The sequence below is a fragment of the Strigops habroptila genome, chromosome 10 (assembly GCF_004027225.2).
Source record: "Strigops habroptila isolate Jane chromosome 10, bStrHab1.2.pri, whole genome shotgun sequence".
Taxonomy (NCBI): Eukaryota; Metazoa; Chordata; class Aves; order Psittaciformes; family Psittacidae; genus Strigops; species Strigops habroptila.
The window spans coordinates 19,001,302-19,013,666 of record NC_046359.1 but is presented as its reverse complement, the minus strand read 5'-3'; the positions used below and the strand labels follow the sequence as shown (position 1 = coordinate 19,013,666).

Below are 12,365 nucleotides of genomic sequence, written 5' to 3'. Positions count from 1 at the left end.
AAAGAGCAACTTCTTCTGATGGTTTTGTACCTGTCATACTTGAATTTAATTTGGTGTCTTCTAGACAGTGAACAATCTTTCATCCTTGTATTGTTCAGAATACTACAGCCAGAGGTCTTGGTGCAGCAGTGTATACAAAATATTGTTAGCTTTCATGCAGTTTTCAGGGTGCTATGCAATTGTCCATATACTGTCTGTATAACTAAGTTTGCAGTTCTATATCAAATTTTTTATGCGCTTTTTTTTGCTCTGGTATTACATAACTGTTGCTACTATATTTTTTTTTCAGCCAGTTTTGCTATGCAGAATTTCAGCTTAGCTTTGATCAAAGGCATTTGTTTATGTTAAAGAATCCTTTAAAATAAAATATGTATCTAGGTTGATGATTCGTCACAGTTGAGGCAGCACTGTTTGAAAGGAACAACGTTATTAAATTTGATAGAAATGGTGATTTGCTTTTAACTACAAAATGTGCTGCCAAGCTGTGTGGCAATGATTGCTCAGTATAATACATTTTTAAAAATTTTTTCAGATAGCTTAATTTAATCTGTTTGTTGTCAGGCTTTTTCATTTGTGGGAGGTTTGGGGTTTTGGGTTTTGATTGGGTTTCTTTTTTTCCCTAGCTCTAGTTGTTGACCTACTTGTCTGTTTTATAAATAAAAATAGTTTTTTTCCTTTATTGACAGTCTACCTATGCACACTAAAACACAGTCTTTGACGAAGAACTTTTTCTAGTAATTTATATCCTCTTGAAGGTTTTCAGATGAATTTCCAATTAGAGCAAGAAGGCCAAATGGTGTAAATGTTGCTATGATAAGCAGATGGGAGATTTAAAAGGCAGTAAAATATAAACAGAATGAGGAGCTTTGATGTTGAACGGTATGTTTGCTGTCAAACATCCATTTAATTTACTTGTTAGAAGCTGGAACCTAGGCTGGCCATTTTTTATATTTCTTTTTCCTTTCTTAAAAGGAATGGAAATATGGTATTTGATTTACCTAGTTTCTCTTGTAGTTTTAAACTAGGTTAAATTAAAAATACAAATGTTAATTTCCTTCAAAGGTGCTGAATAAACTTCTGATTATTAAACCACTTCTTTGGTAACTAGATGTCTTTAAATTTGATTTCATCAAGTTATTATTGTAGATGTCATTGTAATCATTTTCTATTAAGAAAGAATAATAGAGATGCTGTATCGCTTCTGTTGAATTGGAGAACATTAAGTGGATGTAAGTTTCATACTCTGATACAGCTGTAGGAAGGTAATACTATCATAGGTATCACTGTATAAGAGAATACTTTGGTGCAATACATATTTATGTTTTCATGCCATAAATCTTTAGTACATCTTTCTAATGTCTTCCACTGCAATTGCATTAATTTTTTTAAACTGGCCTGACAGCTCTGCTGGTTCGTTTTAGCACCTGCCACGGTGTGCTTTTGACTTACTATTGTAAATGTCTGTTTTGTCATTTTCAGATGCAGTTTTGACTTAGCTCAGTCCTCTTTATAAGTTTTCATAATTTGTGATGTCTGTCCTTGATTGTAGTTTGTCTAATGGGGCAGAGCAGGTATTGTCGTCTTAGTGCTTTGGAAGCACTTTAGTATTTATTTTGAGAACCTTGCTGTGTTCTTATTTTGCAGATTATGCTCAAGTCCACTGCAGGCTTATGTCTACTTACAGTACGTTTGCTACCCTTGCATAATTTCACTAAATGACATGACATACAAATAAAAGAGAAATGTGAGCTATTTGGTTCTGAGAGGAATGCAGACTAGTTGCTTTTTATTTCTTTAGCTTCTCTTATAGTGAATACAGAATGGTAATGAATGAAATTATTGCTTTGTCTTGCTTTTTCTTCAAGAGAGATTTGGAATACTTCTTAAAGGCTTTTCCAAGTATCATTCATTGTACTGCTCTGGAGAATGCTTTTAATCATATTTTTGTCCAGTTTCAAGTAGACCATACTATGTGAAGATGTTTTCCATAAAAGATTTTATCCGGTTTTCAGGTTTCGGTTTTTTTGTATTTTATGACATTTTGTTACACAGGTTTTTTCTGTGTAAGTATGTAGTATCTTGTTTATTGGAAAATTAAAGTTCTGCAAGAATCTTGCTTTCAGTTTTATTACTTTTAAATTGTTCATTTTGCTCTGCTTTCTTTACAATTCTATGTATATGGTGTTAATTTTTATTAACAAGTTTTATTGAGAAAATCTAAGGTTAAATAAGAAGCAAAACTTCCTTTAATTTAAGGTTTCACTTGGTGCTGTACAGAGGCTTAAAACCATTTTAGAGGTTTCTTTTTCACAGGAAAATGTAATGACACACATGCAAGTTACTTGCTGTATTTTGTGAATGCTTGCCATGTTGTTTATTGGTTGTGATAGTGAAGCATTAATGTAGCAATTATCTTGATAATGAACGGTCAAATGTTAAAAGCTTTCTGACAACTTGACATATGACTTTGGCATTTGTTAGCTGCTTGCTCATTTTCAAGAAGCTTACCACCAGTTAAATTTGCCTAGTTGCATGAAGCAGAGCCTCAGACTATGTAAATTTGTAGCCTGTCACTTCCTGTGATTGCTGGATTGAGGACATGCTATTGAGAATGCCGTATTTTCAGAGGCTTTTTGTATTCTGTTCACAGTGTTTGCAGAGCAGGAACTGTAGCTAAAAATAACTAAAATGAATTTCTGTCTCTTTCTCACTGCAGGATGACGTAGCTTTGCCAAGGATTTATCAGCTAAGCAGAAAATGAGCTTAACATCCTGGTTTTTGGTGAGCAGTGGAGGCACCCGCCACAGGCTGCCACGAGAAATGATTTTTGTTGGAAGAGATGACTGTGAGCTGATGTTACAGGTAATTGCATCAGCCTTCCTTGTGCAACTGCTCAAATTGTGGTCTTAATGCACTGGTTTTATATTCCTTTTGAAAATTAGATTCCCCAGATGTTGGAGGAGCAATCATATTAATCTTTTGTGTTCACAGAAAAAAGTTAGTTTAAATACATTGCCATCAATCATACAGTTGCTGTCGAAGTATAGAGGATCATGTTTTCTTCATATAAATTGCATACCGAATGCAAGAATAGAAAGTGAAATAAATTTTGCAATATGATCGGTAGACTGTGTGCTCCCTAACTAAGTGCACTGGATGCTTTTGAAAAGAGCCTTCTTTTTTCTGCAACTTGTAATCTAATTTAGTCACATGATTTAACTCTATCCCAAAGTCCTGATCTTGTACAAAGGCAAATGAAATTAGTAGAGTACTTCTCTATCTCAAAGGAAGTTGAATGACTCAGTCTCAGTAATGGTTTCAGTGGAACTGTAAAAATACAAGTCTTAGTCGAAATAGTTTGATAGTTTAGTAGCTTCCTCAACTTTGAGGATCACTATGCAGAACTCTTTAGAGATGTGTAACTGTACTATTACATAGCCATACTGCAATCACTTTGCCCTCTCAAAGCTGTAGTCCTCCGAGCTGCTTCTTTCTGGTATATTATTTTTTAATGGTTAACAGTAATATTTTGGGAGTTTCTTCTTGAATTATTGTCTTTATTGTAGAGCTCTTTATTAGTTCTGAAGTTTAATCTTTTTTTCCTCAACTGTTCTTACCATTCAATAAAATATTTTCTTTGGGATTTTTCGTTCCAAAGAGTTGTGAATGCAGCCATTAATGGCCAAATTAGAATCTCACTTGCAAATGAAGTGCCTAGAAACCTATCTTTATGTGTATTACTCAGAATGTAGTATCTCTAGTAAACTGCATTTGGTTCTCAATCAGAAAGTATCCAAAGACTTTATTGGTGATATACTTTGTCCTGTTAGAAAGTAAGTGAAAATACTCTTAATTTCTCTTTAAAGACAGTCGGTATGATGTCTTGGTGATTTATGTGAGAAGTATTAAAAACCCCCCAAAGAATGCAACAAACGTACACACAAAAAAAACCCACCCCATTGATTCCTGCCCAAAAGACTATAAGCAAAAAATGCAAATGCTTTTATTTTACCATTAGTTTGTTGTAATGAGTGGATGCTCTTGAATAGGGAACCTTTTCTTTCTTCTGTCTCCCCTATGCCATCTCCTGTCCTTAGAGTGAAGCTGAATACTCAAGCATTTATTACTTTGTGTTACAAAACCTCAGTCATTATCACCTTCAAAAGTAACTGCCTCTTTGATTAATATTGTGGATAGATTCCAGTCATTTACAAATGTTATTTGTGTTGTATTGACTTAAGAGTTAGTAAAAAGAATTAAGGGGGCTGGTGGTTTTTCAAGAATATTCTCTTTGGCCTGCTGTTAGGTTTACATGCCAGCATGACTGTAACACAACATACTGTTTCAGGGGGAGGAACCCACCAAAGAGAATCTAATAATGTGTTCTTGTTCTGTATGTATGCCTCTTTGTGTAGGACCTTCCTTTCCACTCTTGACAACTTGGTTGTTCCCTTACTGCAAAGCATGTGGACAATGCATGATAAAGAAAGCAGATTTTAATGCTTTTATCCATAATCTCCTGACAGAAAACATGTTATAAAAGCCTTATTAAAAAACATTTCAGCTCTGTTGCATGCTTGGTAGAATTAGACCTCAGATCTGCCTCTAACATTGCTCTTCTAAGAAGTTTTATTTATGTCTGGGAATACAGATTTGTTTTAAATGTGTTAATTTGTAAATATGCTCAAACATAGCCTTTGTATTTAGCTAGCTGCTCCAGTGCACCACCCTGCTTGTGGATAAATACCATGTTTTCCCCTTCTTTCACTGTTACGTTTAGAAAACTATTTGAGTCTAAATGAGGAAATCATCTCCAAGATAAAATAATCTACACCATTCATATAAAAATTATTTCCAAATAATACTCTTTTGTTTTCTGTACTCTGAGCGTTTTCTCAATAGTCTGGATTGAATTGAAGAGTCTTTGTCTGTTATAATGCCAATTACAAATTTATCTTAACTGGGGATGGTGTTTTCTTCTTTATAGTCATACAGCTCTGAGCATAATTACTCTCTGATTTTTATTATTTCTGCAGTCATATATAAGTGTTTTAGTGGGTCTGGCTGGGTTGGAGTTAATTTTCTTTTTAGGGCCCTTATGGTACAATATTTCAGATTTGTAACCAAAACACACCAGTGTGACTAGCACACCAGTATTTTAGTTACTGCTGAACAGCATGTACAGTTTCAAGGCATTCTCTCACTCTGCTCTTTCTACACACACGTGACTATGGGGGTGCAGAAGAAGTTAAGAGGGAACACAATCAGGACAGCAGACCCAAACTGACCAAAGGCATAGTCCACGCCATATAATGACATGCTCAGCAATAAAAACTGAGGGAGGTGGGTTTGGGGAAGGTAACCACTGCTCAAAGTCTGGCTGGGCATTCAGCTGCTTGTGGGAGGTGATGAGTGATTGCCTTTGCATCACTTGATTTGTTTTATTTCTTCTTTCTTCTTCTTCTTTCCTTCACTGCTTAACTTATATTTAACTTGTCCCATAAGTTTTCTTGCTTTTGCTCTTCCTGATCTATCCCCCATCTCACTGGGGCAAGGGGGAGTGTGCGAACAGCTGTGTGCTGATCAGCTGCCAGCCAGGCAACCACAGTCTTACAAAAACTAATTTAGATAGTCCTCAAATTTGAACAGAAGGCTGGAATAACAAATCAAAAGAAAAAATGGCATCTGTGGAGATCGTCTGCAATGAATAAAAATGTGTCCAATAATATGCCAGTAATCTGAGACTGAGGAGAACCTTCATGTTCTGCAGGACTTCAGGTTTCTCGAATAGCCACAGACTTGAGTGTACTTATGCTTACCATTTCAGAAGATGTGACAAAATACTGTGAAACACTAAGGATCTTTCCGTGTCCTTTCTATTTTAACTGATTTTTAATAGGATGGAGCACATATAGATAATAAAATAATTGATTGTTAATAAAACATGTATTTGAATAAGATAATTGAAAGAAGTTTAGAAAATGTTCCTAGGTAAAGATAAGGTAATTCTTGTGCTTGCTTTGCTGCATCACTTGAGTGTGGAAAAGTGTAATCTCTGCTTGACACTATAGGTTCAGCAGAACACCCACATCGATGAATTTGATTTTATTGAGAAAGCTTGTTTTTGCCTGAGGTTACTAAGTTAGTATAAAATGAACTATACTGGTATATCTTTATCTATCATTAAGAACACTTAACTGATGTACTATACTAGTGCAGCTTTTATTGGCATGGACCTAGTTGTTCGTTTGTCTCTCTCTTCCTTAATTCTCTCTCCCCATATTTTTCCCCCTGCCTACTTCCCTTATATCCAGCCCCCACCTTTTATGCCCCTCAAGACTGCAGAGCACACTAGCTCAAATGAAAAGTCTAAAAATAAGATAGTATAAGCAAGAGAGGACTGATTTCACTTCTTCAAGGAGAAAGTGAAGCAGTCAAAAGGTGGCATGGAAAGGAAGTATAAGAAAGTAAACTGAAAAGAAGGAAGGAAAATATAGTAGCAAGTCTTGAGAAGGAAGGAGATGATAAATGTGGGATTCTGAGAAGAAAAAGTGTTTCCTTAGGAATCATGATTGTGTGTTCTGGTGTCTTGAACAGGCTAATGCACTGTGATAACCTGGGACTCTAACAAACAGACTGCAGGTGCTGGTTCAGAAACAACTACTGAAGTCTCAGTTGGATATTTGCCATTGGTGTATTTTGCTATTTGCTGTATATTTGCTATTTGGTGTATATTGCTATTTGCTGTATAGTCCTGAACAATGAGTTTGAGTAGCAAGGATAAGAGGTGCAAAGCTGAAACTGAAAAGAATGCTGTGAGAAGAAATTTGCTGCTATGCAATCATGTCAGGAGACTGCACTACCAGAATTACCAGCAAACAGACTTGACATGAAGTGTGCACAGCTGGGGAAGAGGAGCTGTGGGCTCCATCCAGTTGGGAGGTCTTTTGGATGTAAAGATGCTGACCACATGCACGAGTGAAGGAAGCATACATCCAACCCCACCTCTTCCTTGCTTGCAGTCAGCACCTCAGACTGCAAATACTCGGCCATGGGCAAGTTTTAAAAGAGGCACTTGGCTGTTAGGGAGGTGATGTTGTTGGAGGAAATAGTAATAAGGATTGTTCCTGATCTATGAGTTGACATCTGGATGTGAAATAAATAAAATAGATAGATATGCACTGAAGTCTTAAGGAACAACTGATAATGAGGGTCAAAATTCACAGGGAATAGTTGGAATATTCCCCATGAATAGTAATTCATGGGGATTACTATTCCCATGGGAATAGTAATTCAGGAACTGCTCAGACATTTAGTGAAGAGGCTATACCTGATTTGTTTACAAAATTGAGATCAAGGAGAAACAATTTGAGTGTTTGTATACTCTGTTAAGTATCCCAGATGCATGACAGGAAATGGTGTGTTTCAGAGAGAATAGCCACACCTTGGAATCATATTCATGTTTGGAAAGATGCATGTAGTTAAGGACTGAGAGCAACTAATGATGAAGTTGCTGATGTTAAATTAAACATCAGTGAAGCTATGGTGAACTGAAAAAAAAAAAAAATTTGGTTAAGGTATGGCTGGATCTGACTTATAATCACATTTTGGTAAACATTAAGGAAATAATTCTGAATTAATTTCAGGATTCTCTGTTGGCACCCAGGGGCAGAGTTAGAGATTAATTTTTTTCATATGTGGGATTTAGTAATACAATTTGAATAAATGTACTATGTAGAAATAAAATAAACATGCTACTTTAAGAAATAGGCGTTAATGCAATCTTGATCTGTTTTTGAAATACCCTATTTAATATAATTTTTTTAAATGTATTTTAGTCACGAAGTGTGGACAAGCAACATGCTGTACTTAACTATGATGCCTCTACAGATGAACACTTGGTGAAGGATTTGGGCAGCCTGAATGGGGTAAGTTAACATCAGAAATGGATAGCTCCTGTAGTCTTTTGTATGTTTCTTTTTTTTGGCTTGGGGTTTTTTTGAGTGAAGAGAGTATGACTTAAGTGTGCTTTAATATCTTTATAATGCAAGATTGGAAATGGGGGAACATTCAGAAAGAAAATGCAGTTTTTGCGGGGGCTTTCCACCGCACGATATTTAAAGGGCTGTGGTAAATTCCATTAATAAGAGGGCCTTGATAGTAGGAAAAAATCAAAAGAATAAAAAGGAATATGTTACTCTTCTGTATTTCAGAAATGTTGGGGGGGAAGGATTGTGATTATATTGTAAAAGAGAAAAAACCTATTTCTGGTTCTTATACTGGGCTGCATCAAAACGACTGTGACCAGCAGGTCGAAGGAGGTGATTCTGTCCCTCTACTCTGCTGTCTGGTGTCCTCGACATAAGAAGGACATGGAGCTGTTGGAGCAAGCCCAGAGGAGGGCCACGAGGATGATAAGGGGGCTAGAGCACCTCCCACATGAAGACAGGCTGAGGAAGCTGGGGCTGTTCAGCCTGGAGAAGAGAAGCTGTGTGGAGACCTCATAGCAGCCTTCCAGTATCTGAAGGGGGCCTACAAGGGTGCTGGGGAGGGACTCTTTGTCAGTTAGCAGTAGGACAAGGGGTAATGGGTTCAAACTTAAACAGGGGAAGTTCAGGTTAGATATAAGGAAGAAATTCTTTACTGTGAGGGTGGTAAGGCACTGGAACAGGTTGCCCAAAGAAGTGGTAAATGCTCCATCCCTGGCAGTGTTCAAGGCCATGTTGGACAGAGCTTTGGGCGACGTGGTCTAGTGTGAAGTGTCCCTGCCCATGGCAGGGGGTTGGAACTAGAGGATCTTAAGGTCCTTTCCAACTCTAACCATTCTATGATTCTGTGGTTAAGAAATGGGATTTTTATTTCATATCCTATTACTTTTTTCTCCCCCCCCGCCCCTTTTAATACAGACAAGAATGTTAAAATACTTCATACGTGAAAAAAATTGAATGGCAATAGCCATGTTGTATGTAAATCTGTTTAATTCCGTATTTGCATTTAGTTTTTCATTATCCTTTTTATCAAATGTGTGAGTAACGCTAAAGTGTCAACTTATTACAAACTAATATAGGAAAAATGCAAAGTTATGAGCAAAATAAGGTTTCATATGACATTTTACATTTTAAGGCTTTTCTATGAATTGCATTTACAATATTCTAGGTAAGCTTCACCTTCTATAAATGTTTTTAGTATTATAATAGATTATTAAAAACTGGGTAACTTTGCCGTATTTTTATAGCCCTTTAGATACGTCTTTATGAGATCGGTTTTTATACACACTAGTTATGGTTGTTACTTTATTTAGCTTTGAATGCTTACCTGTGTGAATGCCTGCAAAATAATGATGTCATCTGTGGTTGCTTATTTGGATTAATATTTGGAAAGCTACTGGTAGTGAATAGCTTTGTCAGATGTTTAAAAAATAGAAGATTAAGAAGAAATCTCAAGTTACTACCTGTTAGCATTGATTTAGGTTTTGGTGTTTGATGTTAAAGTGCATTTCAAAAAAAACCTCTGTTAGTCTGCTTCAAATTAGCTTTTCTGTATTTACCTAACTCAGCCTTCCAAAGAGTCAATCTCAACTTCATATGAAACCAGTGTAACCTGAAGGGTTCTATCCTTTGAACGGTGGTAGACATATATAAGAACTTTGCTCCTTAAATATTAAATACACCTCTGTATTTTGAAAGTCAATGCACAGTTTTGAGGCAGCGATCAAAAATTAATTCAGTGCATAGTAGTTTTTTGCTGAGCCATTTGATTTTATTCCCTGTTTCTGTTACTCCTGTAACATACTCAGTAGGTATGCCTTCAGATTTTCATTGCCTTGTCACAGATCTTGAATTTAATAAAAATACATGTTAAAAGGCCTTCATCCAGCTCCTCCCTTGCCTGTGATAAAGAGCTCTCAGTTGTTTGCTTCGCTTGATCTGATTCATTCTCAAGTTTGAGGTGTCAGTTGCTCTATAGCTGTTTACCCAGAGACATCAAAGGAACTCTTTTCTTCCCACAGTTTTGGGACAGGGAATATTAAGTGTTAGGAGTTCAGTCCTTGCTTTTGTCTTCGCAGTGCTTCCCTTACTATCTCTTTCCAACTGTGCTTTTCTTACGTACCTCTACCTACCTAGTTTTCAGGTTGAAAGAGTAAACAAATAATTTTGTAACACCATACTTAATTTTGTGGCAAAACAGTATATACAATACTAGGCAACAATTCTTTTAGTCTAGCCACTATTTCCACTGAGAACATCACCTCCCTAGCAGCCAAGTTCCTCTTTCAGTGCTTCATCAGCTTCTACCCGTTCTTTATTTGCTTGCTTCATCATATATCATAGAATGGTTTGGGTTGGAAGGACCTTAAAAATCGTCTGACTCCAACCCCCTGTCATGGTCAGGGACACCTTCCACTAGATCATGTTGCTCAAAGCCCCATCCATCCTGGCCTTTCTGTGGAGAACAAATACATACTTCTCGTAGTATACAGGACTGGTCCATTCCTGGTGTAATACACTTTAACCACTCAAGATAATTCAAAGTTTAAGGGGAGATGGCTACTACCAGTACATAGGACTTTTGTTTTGAGTCCTAAATAATTTCATGAAATTTACTGAAATTGCACCTGATGCCCTAATGCCTGAATATTCGTATCCATATGTTTGATTCACACGCGGTTCAGTGATAAGGTTACAGCAGTCTTCATCCTGAACTTGGATTTGGAAATAAAGGAAGATGCTGAGCAGAAGTTTTTTGTCAGGTTGCACTGTAGAAAGATTCTTCAAGGATCTGTAACTCTGAAAGTGTCTTAAGTATTACACAGTTACCTTTACTGTCTTTTTTTTTCTTTTAGCCTTAGTTCTAATTTTTGTAATCAAGAGCTTAATATTCTATTCTGCTAGACAGAACACATCTTCACCCTTTTATATTTCGCTATCACTGAGTGAATTCAGAAGATATACAATACAGTTTTCTCTGAAGGTAACAAATTCAATTTACAAAACAATTCAGTTTCACAGAAATGCAGCCTAATTTGGAGAGTTCTTAGAGCAGTAGTATGACTTAGGGGTGAGCAGAAGGGTCAGTTTGAGAGCTCTCATTAGGAGATGACAGGTTCTGTGAGAAGTCTCTACCTGAGGTTTAAACATCCCATCCCAGAAAAAGGGCAAGTTGTGAGAGGAACACTCTCAGCTGCTGACATCCACTCCTACCATAGTATGTTATTATCATCCTTGGTTTCTGGTATCTGAAGTCACCACATGCAACTTCAAGTCTTGGTTATGTTAGTAACCTGGGCAGTTTGCCTGATGCTGACAGCCTGCCTTCCTAAGACGGTAAATCAGTTTTCAAAGATGCAGATCTGTTACAATGAAGGAATACGCTTCACACACACAACACACATTACAAGGGCTTGTGTCTGGTTTTGAATTTTTTTGTAGGTGACTTTCTAGAATTTTCTTTAGAGCTTGAATAATCTAACTGCAAGCCCTGTTTACATTCATTTGATTTTTTCCCCCACAGAGATGAAATTGTTTTCCAACTCTTCCAAACTACATCTCTGAAATATATTTTGACTTGAATGTGTATTACTCTTTCTCCTTCCTGACTTTTTAGTTAGCCATTCTGTATCTCTCCAGTGTTCTCTTGGAATTTATACCAGCGTGGTTTTTGCAAATTCCTTGTTACTTTTCACTGTTAGGTTTAATCCCGATCTTGAAAAAGGAGCAATTGGTAATCTGCCTCTAACAGCCAACCGATATGGCTGGTAAAACTGGGCAAACTTTCAAATACATAAATCCTTCTCCAAATCACCGAAAGCTTGTCTGGTTTCTCCAGCTATATTTCCAATGGTAATTTCAAGGAGGAGATAATTACATATTGTACAGTAATTTTCAGGAGGTATTGGCAAACTGGCGGAATTTCCTCTGCTTTGCTGATAGCTGGTAGAATAATGTATTTCTGCTTACAAATATTGTTATACCTACTCTTTCAAGAGTCACGATATACTGAATACTTTATCACTACTATTTGGAGTTACGTGGATGCACTAACTTGGTCCATTTTTCCTTTAAGTCCTTTGACAATGTTTAGAAATGATAAGCTACCTTAGAACTCTCATATCCATTGTTAAATGCTGTACAAATGTGATGATAAATTGATTCTGATAGCTAATTGAGATTGAAAAAGCAAACTGCAAGAAAAATGAGTTGCTGATTTGAGAGAACATTAATCAACAATTCAGTAAATACTGCTAACAGAATTAAACTTCTAAGAAACTTTTCAAGGCCAGTGTGATGTCAGCAGCCTGGTTTTTAATCTTTCTGTTTAATCTTTCTTCTGAAATCTTTTGCGAAGCACGTGGCAATTTGAGTTTA

The 12,365-nt window shown here is 36.5% G+C and overlaps 1 protein-coding gene across 8 annotated transcripts in view; it reads left to right on the top strand.

The window, feature by feature from the left end:
* Positions 1-12,365, top strand: part of CEP170 (centrosomal protein 170) — a 102,173-nt gene that overhangs the window by 24,602 nt on the left and 65,206 nt on the right. For all 8 annotated transcript variants that reach the window (XM_030499420.1, XM_030499419.1, XM_030499418.1 and 5 more), the window contains 2 exons: positions 2,717-2,862; positions 7,839-7,928. In XM_030499420.1, coding sequence (XP_030355280.1) covers positions 2,758-2,862; positions 7,839-7,928 — 195 coding nt within the window. In that variant the 5' untranslated portion in view covers positions 2,717-2,757. The remainder of the gene's footprint in view (positions 1-2,716; positions 2,863-7,838; positions 7,929-12,365) is intronic.